The sequence below is a fragment of the Varanus komodoensis genome, unplaced genomic scaffold, assembly GCF_004798865.1.
Source record: "Varanus komodoensis strain SLA01 unplaced genomic scaffold, ASM479886v1 scaffold1, whole genome shotgun sequence".
NCBI lineage: Eukaryota > Metazoa > Chordata > Lepidosauria > Squamata > Varanidae > Varanus > Varanus komodoensis.
Genome location: NW_025335268.1, coordinates 18,480,046 through 18,495,165, shown reverse-complemented (window position 1 = coordinate 18,495,165; position 15,120 = coordinate 18,480,046). Strand labels below are relative to the sequence as shown.

The 15,120-nt window shown below is 39.0% G+C and overlaps 1 protein-coding gene across 4 annotated transcripts in view; it reads right to left on the bottom strand.

The window, feature by feature from the left end:
* Positions 1–4,920: 4,920 nt before the first annotated feature.
* The window catches only part of HEATR5B (HEAT repeat containing 5B), a 54,790-nt gene continuing 44,590 nt past the window's right edge, over positions 4,921–15,120 (bottom strand). For 2 of the 4 annotated variants that reach the window (XM_044454433.1, XM_044454516.1), the window contains exons 29-36: positions 13,918–14,178; positions 13,450–13,577; positions 12,731–12,875; positions 11,392–11,661; positions 9,780–10,004; positions 8,974–9,125; positions 6,422–6,635; positions 4,921–5,552 (exon numbers count right to left, since the gene is read on the bottom strand). In XM_044454433.1, coding sequence (XP_044310368.1) covers positions 5,248–5,552; positions 6,422–6,635; positions 8,974–9,125; positions 9,780–10,004; positions 11,392–11,661; positions 12,731–12,875; positions 13,450–13,577; positions 13,918–14,178 — 1,700 coding nt within the window. In that variant the 3' untranslated portion in view covers positions 4,921–5,247. Of the gene's footprint in view, positions 5,553–6,421; positions 6,636–8,973; positions 9,126–9,779; positions 10,005–11,386; positions 11,662–12,115; positions 12,147–12,730; positions 12,876–13,449; positions 13,578–13,917; positions 14,179–15,120 lie in introns of those variants that run through there. The other 2 variants (XM_044454599.1, XM_044454677.1) reach the window with 2 other exon arrangements.

Below are 15,120 nucleotides of genomic sequence, written 5' to 3'. Positions count from 1 at the left end.
TTCATGAGGAGGGACAGATACTCTTCTCAGAAGATAGAACATTACTTCTAGAGGTCTTTTAAAGTTAGGTCTAGGGTTGAAGTTTCTCCACCCCGCTATCAAACAATATCTGCTGTAATCACATTAAAGCTTCCAACATTTAGGGCACCACAGGCAGGCATGTGTGTAAGAAAAAGACCTTGGTTTTATTGTGGAAAACAGGCTAAATATGAACCAACAGTGCAATACAGCAGCAGAAAGCAGAAATGCTATTCTGGGTTGCATTAATGAAGTAGTACTTCCAAATCACTATTTAAGAAAGATGCAGAAAAATGAGAAAGGGTCCAGAGGAGGGCAACAAAAGTGATGTAGGGATTGGAAACAATGCCCCATGAGGAGAGACTGAGAGAAGTGGGCATGTTCAGCCTTGAAAAGAGAAGGCTGAGGAAGGATATGAGAACCCTCTGTAAGTACCTCAAACGCTGTCACAAAGAGGAAGGACAACATCTCTTCTTGCTCATACCAGAGCGTAGGACAATAATCAGCTTAGATTGTAACAACCCAGATTCAGGCTAGATATCAAGAAACATTTCCTAACTGTCAGGACAATATGATGGTAGAACCAGTTGCCGGGAGAGGATGTGGGTTCTCCCACACTAGAAACATTTAAAAAGAAACTGGGCAGCCATCTGAATGGGGTGGCGCAAATTGGTGTCCTACAACAGCAGGGGGTTGGACCTGATGGCCTTCTTTGCCCTTTTCTATTCTGCTATTCTATGATTCTATAAAGAGTTGAATTCTGAACTCATAATTCATAATTCTGCCAAAGAAAAAGGCACTGGACAAAGGACTGATTGCCAGGAGGTATTTTGCAGGTGGCCCCATCCATTCACTGCTTTTGCTTGACCATTGGGTCTGAGTAATATGACACTGTGCCAAGCCATGGTTTAAACATATCTGCCTCCATCACATCTTGGCAGGCAGGAACAGGTGAGGATGGGATGCTCACAGACATCATGAAGGTGGCTTGGGAGGGCTTGAGAGCTGGCTTGGAAAGTTTAAATTGACAAAAGCAAAACAGCAAATCCAGAGATGGTTAAAGGCAGCAGGCATGGACCTACAGGGGTGTTGCTAGCACTTATGAGAGCTGGAGCTCAGGGCCCAAGGATTTAAATCTACATGAAAGTTGCATATGCTAATTTTTATCTATATTTGGAAATTTAGAAATGAACCAACACTGTCATGAACCACTTTCCTTCCAGGAAACTATTCTGGTATTAGGAGTTGCTGTGACAACCATATCCAGTCTCCTGTCTCCTACATGCATTCTTTGCTAAGATTCAATGTACTTCTGTACATATAATAGAGTTACAGCTTGTTCTCATTGCAGAGCTATTTGTTCTCTTCATTGTGGGTCGCAAATTATTCATATTTGTCAAAGTTCACCTTCTGTATATTTGGAGTATGATGACAAGCTACCAATCCAGTTATGGGGGGAGGGGGGATAATTTCATTTTAGAATTGTCAGAAAATAAGTCCTTTTGTAAAACGAGTTAGTTTTATAAAATAACCCATCTGAAAACATCTTGTTCAGCCAGTTTTAGTGATAAAGGTCAGTTGATCACTCCCATACTATTACTGCAAATAGTTCAGGAATCTATGACAACAAAACAGTCCTGCCTTGTTCAGGAATCTGTGATAATAAAACAGCCCTACCCTGCAGAAAAATCCATAACTTAGAGGGCTGATCTGATGTAATTCATGAGGCTTGCGTACACAACAGTTTTTTACCAGAAGGTATGAAAAGTATCTGTCTAGGATCAAATGAAAGTATAGAAACTCCTGGCTAGAGACTTAGCTTTGTCACAGAATAAAAATGTGAACAGATGTTCTGTGACAATCTGGATGAGACTGCACAGCACCAAGTACATATGGAAATACAACTTCAGCTTTTGGTTCTCCCTTTGGGCAGAAGGATTTCACATTTCTGAAAAAGAGTTCCTGCTCACAGAAGGGAATTTCTGCACCCAACTTTCTGTAGCTAACCTTTTGTGACCTGAGCAATAAAGTAGAAGCATGTGGATGTTGGCTGACTAACTTCTACACAGTAGCACTAAGTCTCCTTCAGAGTTATTTGCTAAATCAGATATTGAACTCAAGCACACGGGATTTCTGTAGATTCAGTGAAATTGACTTCAAACATGCCCAAAGGATCTATCCTATAGAAATTTCAAGAATACAATTATATACCTTTGGTACATAATGATTAGGCTAATTAGGTAAGGACAAAATTATGTCAGCTGCATGAAGGATGGGACTATATACCTCCATCCCTCCAATTCTGAATGGACTTTCACAGAAATGGACTTTCACACTAGTGTTCCATTCTCTGGTTGGCAGGAAAAGGTATCCAAGGATTGCAGTGTGTCCATGCTACCAGCCTTAGTATGCATGGTTTACTCAATTCATGAAGTCCATGCTCTGAAAAAAGTCTCCCAAAGGTAGATTCTGCTGAGGCAAATGTGTAGCTTGTGGTGAAGGGTAATCATGTTAGGGCTGGCCCACATAGCTACCTGGTAATTTTCTACTAGTGGTGCTTTGATGGAGAATCCTGAGACAGCTGCAGATCCCACAGAAATGTAGTCAAATGGGGGGACATGGCAAATCTGAGTTGTTATGTGGTGAAAATGCAGGCCTTAAGCCACCTAGTTATGGTGGACCACAAAACTTGCCAGCCTAGGGAAGTAAGGTGGGAAGAAAGCAAGTTAGTGCATCAAAGGGTTTAGTCATATATATATTTTGATTGCTTTGCACGCATCCAACTTGTACTACTCCCTCTTAGAGGGTTGGGTGGGATCAGAGCAAAAGGAAGAAAGCATTAGGTTCTGGTGAAACAGCAAGCTAAGCTTTCAAATGAAAGAATTCAAGCAGACAGTGACAAGAGTCCTTGCTGAAGGCACAAAGTTGGTCCCATAATGAGTCCAGTTGTTAGATCCCTGTAATCAATATTACAGTAACCAGGAAAGCCCCTTGAATGACATAATTCAGAGCAGGATGAGATGCAGGGGCTCAAACTTGAGTTTTTGTCAATGTTATTTAAAGAGAAATGTATGCATCACCAGGTGGTCCAGAAGTGCCGAACCTTGTATTAAACATTTCATGTAATAGTTCAATCTCATCTGGATAGGACAGATACCTGTGCAAGGTGTTGGACCATATAGCCAAGCTGGGTCCAGTTCATAGGAATGCTAGCAGGTGTTTGATGATGGCCTTAAAATAAATAATTTCATCTTGTGAAAGCTTTCTATGTACCTTCAGATCTATGCACCATGGATAGTCTGTGAAATGAGGTGGTGTCTCCCATGTCTGCTGAGAAACTAAGCTGAGGGAGAGCTTCCTGGCAGCTGCAAGGAACCACCCAGAATCTGAGTGCTGGATAAGCCTGATTGCCAGAGGCTGGACTAGCAGATAGAAAAGACTGATTGAATTAGGAAAGTTGTAGAATCTCAAAAAACCAGTCTCCTTCACCAGTGTGGAACAACCAGAACCAGCAGTGCTCGCTCAAGTATGACTTTCTTCTGAACCCTGGATAGGAGTTGAGTAAGAAACAGGTAAAACAGGCCAGAAGAATGTCAGTTCATCTTGGCTCTCCTGTAAATGGTGACAGGAAATGAAAGCAGCAGCTTGCTAATTTGGAGGGAGGCAAACTCTCCTACAACCATGATGCTAAACTGGATATGTACCTAGAGGAAGGCTTGGTGGTTGAGAGCCAATTGCTTAGCAAGTCTGCAGTCATATTGAGGTGGCCCTGATGTGCTGGGCTGAGACCAACACAATGCACCTCTGCACTCTCTAGGAGCACCTTTTTTCTGGAATGACCAGGATTTAGTGCTGCACTGACATTTGCTATGGGTCTCTCTAGACATGTCATTTCTCCTGAACAGGATGTGGTGAAGATTCGGAAGAAATGTAGCAGCAAGTAGAGGACCATCCAGAATTCCAGCCAGTTTACACTGTGCCTTGCTTCTTGTAGGAAAAAATGCTTATAACACCTTGTTTTGCAATGAACACTTCCATACAAAGATTGACATCTGATGGCACATTCCTAATGGGACCCCAGATAAGGGTTTCTTGAAATTCTTGAATGTTCTTCCCTTATTGAGAATGGATAATTCTGAGATTCAGTAGGAGGGAAGACTTGGATTCAGGAAATCATAATGCCTAAAAATATGTGATCTATTGACCTTTGCCTGCAGAATATTTATTTCTTCCTCCAGCTGGATTATCATTTTGGAGGATTCAAAGTGATCCTTCCTAATGTTTAGTAGGAACCTGCTGCTGTCTGAGTAGAAAAGGTGCTTTAAAAGGTTATCCTTGATTTGGGGATAATCTCTGAGTAAATTATCATTTCAGTAGGGATAAGGTTGCATTCCTTGAAGACATAAAAAGGCAACCACTGATTTCATTAGGTTTGCAAATAGTTTGGGCGAATGCCTGGCCAAAGAGGATGACCAAGCTGTGATAGAGGCTGAGATTACATATAAACATGAGGTATCTCCTGTGCATAAAGGCTTATGTGGAATAAGTCTCCATGAGATCTACTGAGCCCAATTCATTTGTGTGGAGGTGCCAGTTCTGAATGAATGTAGTACATTCCTCTTTTTTTAGAATGTAGAAAAGGAAGAGCTCTAATATCTAAGTAAAAGTGAGAAAGAAAATTGAAAGTAGAGCTTCAGGACCAAAATCACTAATCTTGTGATTCCCTTCCTTTCTGGATAACGAGAAGAAATATTCCAACCATTGGCTAAGTCCTTCCACTAACCAGAAAGATTCAACAGATGTCTATTTTTTTTTTCTTTTACAAGAATGCATTTGCACGGGTGAGGTTTCCAGTGATAAATAGCAGTCAACACCTGTTTCCCAGTCACTCCTTCACACAAGTCAATGACCTTCCTTATATTCTCCAACTTAAAATAATCACATATTTGAATATTCAACATGTTCTACAAATAAAAGCAACCAAGCACCACACAATAAACTTCGTTATAGGAGATAGTTTAACACAGTCTCAGATGAATGATCAAACTTCATAAAAATCTATGTACATACAGATAATATTTTGCCCCTTATAAGCCACAGATTTCAAGTCATAACACAAGGACAGCTTTTGACAAACAATGAGAAATACAGAGAGTGCTAAATAGCAGCAGAAAAGGAATGATGTATTTCTTGATGATCTATTTTATGATTGATTCCAACAAAAATAAATCAGAAAAAACTAGTTTTGAGTTTAATTGTTGGAGTGGAATGTACTGTAGGTGGTGGTTGCCTGGCAGCTGCCTTTGCTTTGCTTGCCTGACTTGCTCGAACTGCAGTTTCCAGATGTGTTTTCAGTTCAGGGGCTGCTCCCATCACCGTTTTGAATGCATGAGGGTAGAGTGGTCCAATGCGTGTAAGGTCTTGGAGGGCAAGCTCATGAAGTTCTTTTGATACCATTGATGCAGAAGAGAAAGCATTTTCATTCAGTAAATAAGATATGAGAATAGGAACGAGAAGAGCAAGCAGCTTGACTCCTGAAAATCAGTAGGAACATATTTAAGGTTAGATATTTTAAATTGGGACATAAACAGAGAACTTCATGTTTATTTATACCAATCAGAACATAAAATATCCAACAGATATCAATATACTTTTCCTAATACAAATTTAAAAGGTCCAATAGCAGAAAGTAAAATAACTATTTTAGAATCTTTACACTGTGCTCAGTTCCAGCATAGTCAAGTATTTCCCTAAGGTATTCTGTTACCATGGGGACAGATATAAGATAAACCTGCATTTAGCAACATATAACCAGCAGAAGAACAGGTGACATTTTTAGATCATCTATTTGAATCTGTTGACATTTGGTAGAAAAATTAGCATAGCATATCACAAAGCATCTAAGCTATAATCGCACAGACTGATGCCTTTCTCCAGAATCCCACATGCACTTGCAAAAGATATGGAGGCTCCTGCCTAGGCAGGTTGTCTTGTTCCTAGGAAAGTTATATGCACCCATCAGAGCTCCATGTTCATAACATAATTATGAATTTTAATAATAAAAACACTATGTTGCAGGAAAAATGTCCTTAACACTGGGTACACAGCTTTCTAAAAATTAAAAGTGGAGGCATCATTCACTCTTGTTTTTGTGAATCTACTGTGCAGCAGCACTCATACTGTTAGAAAATTCCAGTGCATCCTTCTTTCCTCTCTTTTGGAATATCACTGCCCATATGTTAATGAGGAGGAGATCAGTGCTGCATTGATCTTCTACTGTTGGGCAAAGTGGTAGATGCATCCATCCTTTTTCAACACACACTTTCACGTATCTTGTAGGCTACTGGTGTTCCCCAGTACAGCCTGGGCATTACCATTCTAGGGAAACAAATAAGGTACTTACTATGCTGCTCCTCACCAAGAGCAACCAGTGTTTCAAGAACTTTAATTCCTTCTTGGATTGCTAGAAGTTCTGTTTTGCTGTTTGGGCGGTTCTTCTCTACACTTTTCAGTTTCTCAACCATTATCGGTGCCAGTGAATGGATATATGGGGTTGAGAGAGCACGATTGGTATGTTGGAATACAGAAAGTAGAAGCTGGTAGCATTTGGCTTGAACCTAATTAGAATATAGTAATAATGTGTTGATTTAGGATCAAAACTAATTTATTATAATATACATATGATTGAAATAAGGGTTCATAAAAAATGAAAAATGAGAACAAGGCAACTCAGATTGTAAGGAAATACTGTTATTCACTATCAAATTTCAAAGAAGGTACAGCAGACGATAATGATGCTTTCATTAATTATTTGTATATGTATTATTTAAGATGCCACACCTATTATCTACGAGAGAGAGAGAGAGAAACAGAGAGAGAGAGACACACAGAGATCTAATTACTGGATGTAGGGATTTTTGTTAGAGAAGTTATAGTATTAATCCTCCCCTCCGATTCCAAATCTCATCCTCCAACACACTAGAATTAGTCCTCTTATCAATGATTTCAAGGTATTTTATAAAGATAAATACAGCAAGTAGGACAAAAAATTAGATCACTGCACCCATAAAATGAGTACGTTTAAATTACAACTTTACAGTATCTCACACTTTGAGCATATTCAAGCTACACCTCATTCAAATTCATTGACATATAGTGATGACAGTCAGCCTGGTAGAACCTGATTCACAATGACCAAAAACACATTTCTCGGGGCATATTTATTTAGGAGACTTCTATGCCGCCCCATTCGCCGAAGCCTCAGGGCGGCTCTAGCATATAATCCTAGATTCAGAGTATTTTAAAGATAGATATGAACATTATTCATGGCTATTCCGTGACCTGGTCTGCAGGATATGAAAACCCATCACTGTTGAGTTGCCATAACAGATTTCTGTGTCTCCCAAACTCATACTGCTTCTTGTAGGGTCACTTACTTGGGGGGAATAGGAAACCCTAACAACCCATGGTTGTTGTGTCATCCAAATCTGGAAGAACAATTTCCAATTTCCAATTGCTGGAATTGTGAATTCCAAGGATTGACCGGTGAGCCATTCAGCAAGAGAGGCAAACGCCTTTGCTGCTCATCATGATTTTGCCTGTGCTTCCCTGCACCAATGCCCAAGCAGCACTTTGGAATGAAAGTCATTGGTTTGTCACCCTTTTAAAAAAATGGTCTTAGAAATTTGCACATCTTTGTAATGTATGTTTTTATGTATGTGTGATCAGTTTTTCAGAAGTGTGCTCTTACCATTGTTGTTTTTCAGCATCCCCCACCTTTTCAACACTTATGACACCAACTGTACTCCAGAAAGGGTACTGCAGGTATGTATTTTTTCTTCCAGTTAATTCCCAGCCATTCAACTTGGCTGTATGGGGGGGGGGGGGGATGTTAGATCTGGCAGGGAACCATAGAAACTACAGCAGTAAATGCTCCATAACGAAAAGCTGAAAAAAGCATGGGGTAATAGGGACACCGACATCCCATTCTAAATTGGCTGGAGTGGAGGATGTGTTGAAAAACAGAACTCTGAAAAGTGTCAGTTCAACACTTAAAACTGAGAGGATTATATTGCTAAGAGAGAGATATTCACCTCCCACCCTCTGGTGACTCTTCTTTTGTTGTTTTCCCCCCTTTAACTAGCACTTTTCAACTGACAACTTGGCAATTGGTCCCTGGCAACTGTGCACAAATTAGCTTATATGCATTCTTGCCTTATCTAGTTCATTGTCTATTACCTTCTCCACTTCTTAGCTCCCTTTGAAACAAACTAATTGATGAGGTAAGACTACACCTAAGAGCAATTTTCAGGTTCCCCATGTGCTCAAGAGTCTGTGTGTGTGGCTCCAGACTCCCCTCCTGCCCCCCCCCAAATCATCCATAAATGCCAAAGTTAATCAAAAGGCATAGAGATTAGAGTTGCTTGGATGCAAGAATGCTGAGATATGTACTGGAGATTGCTGGAGGACTGAGAGGGAAGGAGGGGGAGCACAACCCATGGAGAGCCAATCATCTGTCAGGCATACCAGGGATTATGCTGTAAAAACTAACTCATAGTGTCTTAGAGTGACCAGTAAACTCATCCGTTATAACAGACTCAGTAGACTGGTTACACTCCATTGAAAAAGAAGCATCAAGTGCACTGTGCACGCAACAGTCTAGTGCTCCATACTTGATCACCTGGTTTATTCACTCATATGCACTCAAACTGGCAAGGTAAATGCATATATGGAGACGTACTTCTACATATGGATCTCTTTGATACTCTTTATTTTGAATGCTGAAGAGGTATCAGGATAAGATATAGATGTACATCACCATGTAATAATGGTTATATGTAATTCTGTGACTTTATCTAATTAAATTGTATATATTAACCCAGAAATTAGACTATCTGAAGTGTAAGTCAACAAATGTTGAAGAAGAAATGATTAGGGCATATACGGATTACTCACCCAAGGATCTGATGAATTTAGTGCTATTTTGAATCTGTTCATGCAGCCATTCTGTAATGACTGCACTCCAATTATTTCTGAGCTTGCAGACCAAAGGAAGAGTGCAATAGCTGTAAGCATGCTTACTTCATCCAAAATAGGTTTTGAGGCCTCTGGTTAAAAACACACAGAGAGAACAGTCTGAGTTTATACGGAAAAGAGCTTGGAACAAGCAAATGTAATTGTGAAATTTCCAAGTAGGAGGATACTGGAAACTGCAAACACAACATTTCTGATCTCCAAAGTTATATAATGTTTTACTAGACAACCCTTCCAGCCAAATCCTTTTATGGTAAAAACAAAAACAAATCCCACCCCCCACCACACAATAATGTAGCACGGAAGTGGCTTGCCCTAAGAAAAAGTCCTGATGCGTTTTTGGAAAGTTGGCTTCTGATTTACTGATCTAGGTAAGAGTTTGAAAACAGCCTTCCATAGTCACATGCACATATTGAATTCAGTTTATTTTGTCAAAATTCCCACTTCTATATAATAAAGAGCAGAATTGTGCACACATATGAATTCTTGCATCGTATATGGAAGAAGTGCAAACTCAACCAATATAAGATGTTTCAGGCATTTGGAGAAGTGCTAAATTCTATAAAGTAGCATGGATACAAAGAATTCGATACCCTTCTATGTGCCTTTAATTCTTTACTCTTCATTTTAGAGAGCTGATATATATAAGAGCATCTAATTCATTTCCCATTACAAGATAATTTGTTTTACTTCCTTTTAAAAAGTTTTAGCTATTGCATACAAGTTACCTGGCTGAGAATATTCTAAGATTGTGGCTAGAGTGCTACGAATAAGATTTGTCCATTGTTTGTGAATGTCTTCATTCATGGTCATTGGAAGAGTCACAATGCTTTTCAGTCCTTGGAGAGCTGCAGTGACTGGCAGTGGGACCTGATTTCCCACTGTTTTTATTGCAGTATCTCTCAACACTTGTGTTATTAAAAAGAGGACGGTGGGCAATATAGTCATGCATCCTGAAACATAAAATAAATTTTCTTGTGAATATTTGTAAAAACAAAATTGTACACAGCCATAGTTCATAATTTTGTGGGACACAGTGCTACACATGAGCAAATGCTATCCTGTTTTCTTCTATTAGGGAGCATTTGCATGGAAGAGAACACAACGGCTTGCACAGAGCTCCCTGTACACACCCAAGCTACTGGATGTGCGTACTGGCTTCTTTTCTGATTTTAAAATATTACATGAGATGTTTCAAAAATTGTCATCTATATTGGACCCTGATTACTGCCATTAAATAAAGAAGACTCTTTTAAAACCCAGATATAAACTCTATCACTGCATCAGCTAGCAATGTGTGATGAATCTGACAGAATAGGAATAGGAATCTGTCAGATTTCTTTGGCACAGCTCCCTGGCCTCTGGCCCACTTTCCCTCTGCTCTGAGTCTGTCACACACCAAGAGCTTTTGTGGGTGTCCAGCAGGAAGCAAGTCCAAGCAAGTCTGCGAAGCTCGCTCGTGCACATACTGCTAGCATGTCTGCTGTGCAAGGGGAGTTCTGCTTCCAAGCAAGTGACTCATGGGCTCTGCGTACTTAGCGCAAAGAAGCTGCCAGTGCTCCTGAGCATTCTCTGAGTTGATCTTGCCTTGGCCCACTTCCTGGCCAAGGCCAAGCACAGGAAAGAAGTCTGGTGGGTGCAACAGAGCTGGGTTCCAGCCTGATCTTTGCATCCCTAGTGTCAACTTGGGATCTAAAAGTAACATGCTTGAACTGCAGTTACAAATAGCAAATATACAATATCCTAATAGCAATCTTGCCTGGCTGTGACACAAATTCCTTACTCATGTTGCAAGTAAGTGGTTGATTTATTATCATCTAATCCTGAATTTTCTAGAGATGTGCAAGAACAGGAGCATTGTCCCCACCTCCAGTCTTAGAAAGCCTAAAAATTATTCTGGAAGTGTTAGCAACTGCAGTAGCTGCCAGTTCAATTTACTGAAATGAAAATGTGCACATTTCAACCATGCCCAACTGAAGCAATCTGTAATGAGGAACAGCACACAGAAATGAAGAAAAAGGGATCTGATGGCCTAAAATGCAATGCTGTCCTCAGATTCCTAGAACACATTCATATTTTTAAGCCTATATTAGCTTTCCCAGACCCTTTAAAGAACACTGAGATGAGACTAAAAGTAAACTTTAGATTTTTTATGCAAGTTCTTCTGTCAGAGTCAACCAGCAACTTCCTACTGATTGTGTCACTAACCTAAACTCTTCCTCACCACCCAAATATTCTCCATTTTATTTTGCAGGTTATAACTTGTCATGCTTTCATTTCATTGCCAGAGGTTAACTTTCTACAAAACACACTGATTTCAAGGGAGGGGTATTACACTACCAGCTGGAGAGCAGAGAGTGGGCAGATCAGACAGAATGCCAACAGTGGCAGCCACAAGACGAGCACTTTCTTCTGAAAGCTGGGTTCTGTTGGAGAGATGACTTGGAGAATCAGATATTTTTGTGCTCAGATGTGGCATGTGTCGCACGAGAATAAACATTAGCAGCTCCATGGCAGCAAACACAAGAGATTTTCCTGGTACAAGACCCCCACTTTCTCCTCCTTCACCCAACACTGTGCTTGCATCTTTTTCCTTTACATCTTCTTCATCTACAAAAAAATATTTTAAAAATACACATATCATATGAAATGTTCTACAAACAATATAAAAGGGCTATGAAATAATGCATAATACAAACTAAAAGTATAAATATGGCTACCTAGTATTTCAACCATAGTACTACTAAATAAAATGTAAATGTTAATCATTTATAAACAACTCTTTATTTTTAAGCTGCCAGAATGCTTATACTAGTAGCCAAAGCAACAAGTGAGGTGGTATTAATACAAGTATTAGTATGTTCCTTTTAAAAACTTTTAAGATATAAAATACAGGCAAACATTAGTATATTTTGCCTTCCTTGTATTTAATATTAAATTATTCAACTTAGCTTTGTAAATGTGTTTTGTGCTTATTTCCCCTCTGCAAAGTGAGAAAAAAACTGAGAAAGAGAAAAAAATACATGTGGAGAAAATAAGCCAAAAACCATGCATGCAAAGCTACCTGTGGAAGTCAGATTCAATAATATTTTCTTCTGGTAAAAGGAGAAGAAAAGTTAGGTCAGTAGTGTAAGCTGTCTTGCTCATAGTCTCTATGGGGTAATTGACTGTACATACAAGAAAATGTTTTTTTAATGACAGTTATCATAAAGGTCCAGCAGAATAAGCTACTTTTCAAACCCTGGCAATCTATCATGATTGCAGCCTGCTGTTAAGAAAGTTTCTTTTCAGATACTGTTAATACTGTTTAAGTATTAGAACAGTATTAATTTGTTCTAATACTTAAACTGAGCTCAGCTTTTTAATTGTATGTCGCTACCATGAGAGCTATAATTTAGGCTAACCAGTGGGATACATTAGGATATATATTCCTGAGATATAAGCAGGAATGTTTCAACATTATATAGCTAGAGTTGCACTATCACAGTTGTCTTTATCCTAAAATTTTATCTAGACATACTTTTCAAACACAATGATGAATGATGAAACATACAAACTAGAACAATCTTTTATCAGTTAAGCCAACGGGGTAATTTTTTCACAATTACAACTTCACTTTAATATATATAATTATTTATCCGAACTACAAGTTATTACATGAAAAACATGCATATCTTACTGAAAGTGTTTCTTTTTTCTTGCAAATGATCCTGAGCAGCTCTTACAATTTGCTGCACAACACCAGTAACTAGTAGCTGGACTGATGGAGGATTGCAGGTCAACAGGAGTCGATGTAGCACACTCAGGAGTTCAACACCAAGAAGCTATTCAAGAAATAATAAACTTACAAGTTTGAAATAATTATCAGCTATGAAACTCCAGACAATAAAGCCACCTGCAATTTGTTACACTATTTTGATAATCACTTTTACTATTTCGTTTAATCAGTAGCTGAGATGCTTCTGAATGCTTTTCAGAGCATTCATAATTTTTAAGTATACAATTACTAAGAGCATCATGCAAAGCAAGTTCAGCATTTTAGTTGTCATGTACTTAATTTTCTAAATTTTCTTAACTTTAACTAGCCTTTGACTAACTACTTAATAACTACAATACCTGTAGACTGACTACGGTCTATTTCATCTTTTTCTAAGTGCACGTGTTGGCATTTTAGAGAGTTGAAAGTACAAATCTGTGATTTTGTTATTTTGTGTAAAGTATTTTTAAAGGGAGAAAAAAAAAAACAAGACAAGGCATCAATTAGTATTTCACACATTTCCCACACTATGAAGAATAAGTTATACTTTCATTTAATATTCCAATAGCTCTTTTACCTTCCTGCATGCTAAGAGAGAACTGCAACAAATAGTTTGTACTTAAAACCTTCAGGAACTATACCTGATCCTCTGCAATGTGGGTTCTAGCACAGGTAGAATCCAGTAAAGTATGAAGTGCTTGCAAACAGGAAGTAACATGTTCAACAGGCTCTTCTGGTCGTGGAGAACAAAGAAACTGTATACTAACACCTGAAAGGTAAAAGTATTTAAAGTTTCAGACATCTTTTAAAATATTATTGGTAAAGACTGTATAAAAACAACCTATACTTGTAGATTTCTATGCATATATGAAATACTTTTAAACAAACTTTACAAGTAATGATTGCGTACTAAGAACACAACCATCAAATTCAACAAGTTAGCATTCTCAAATACCAAAACATAATAACTCAGACATCCTTGAAAGCTGGAATTGCTCTATTTCTGGTACTGCCACAAAAAAGTCTGTCAGTAGTAATATTGCTACATGTCCTTGATAATACATAGAAGTATACCTACAAAATCCCAGAAAAACAGTGCAATATATTACCCAAAATTAAATGCATTCTATCTTTGTTTATTTCTTGTAAAGGTTTGGTTGAAGGTGGTGTTCCAGGTGCTGGGTTCAACATTATGGATGTGGCATGCTTTTGTGGATTAGGTATTGCTGCTGATGCATCTTCTGCTGTTTCAGAAGCATTAAAACCTGTACTGTTTAGCCACAGTGCAATTGCATGCAGTATTGGAGTCCATGAATTCCGGTAATGCAACCTGGCTGTATCAATTGTCTCTGGAGTGTAAAAAGCTCCACCTGTTAAACCAAACATGACATTGTGTGGGTGTAGTGGCAGAAGGAACAGAGCAGGTAGCAAATATATTATCATTTAAATATTTTTCTATCTATTACAACAAAGGGTGTGTACCTGTCTTCACACCCGCAACAGTTTCAAGACCATGAAACCCACATACCTGCACTTGTCCTGTGTACACTAAAGTGACCCCTAGCAGTGTGCACAAGGTAATTTTATTTTTTAAATGCATTCAATGTGTCCATGTGGTTAAATTCTGAAGTACATCTTCACCCACTAGTTCAAATAGTATGGACTACAAAGCCAGTACATAGCTTTGTAGTCCATAATATTTGAAGCTGGATTAGTATGCTGAGAGAAAGAGGTATAAGCTTGCTTCATTTCCCCTGCTGTAGGATAGCCCCCCACAAGGAATGAAATGGACAGAGCCATTCATTAAGGGGTTGCATGGCAGGAGAATGCCGGGGCATAACTTCACTCAGGTGGGATGGGTACAAATTGCCCAGCTCTAAAGTTGAAGGCTTTTTAGTAAGCCAAGTATAGTGTTATATACCTGCTCCATCTACGGCGTTAGGGTAATAGGTGTGTGTGTGGAAGAGAACAGGCCTGTTTCTCTATCTCTTGGCATACTAATTTCCTTTAGCTTCAAACTGTGTGGACTGTACTGGTTTGGGAATTCTGCCCCGAGTGGCTGAAAGTGTACTGCAGACTTCAACCACATGGACATACTGGATGTATTTACATTAACTGTGTCCCTTCCTCAGGAAGAGGTCTTCCTCTGCCTCAGGGTGCACCATGGCAGGGCCCATACTTTGAGGTTCCAGCAGCCATGGTTTCACTCCGTCAGGGTGGACATTACATTCCAATTCTACATACACTTGCGTGCACTATATCAAGATAAGGGCTGTTTCCAGTCAGTTGTTTGCTGATATTTTACAAATCTC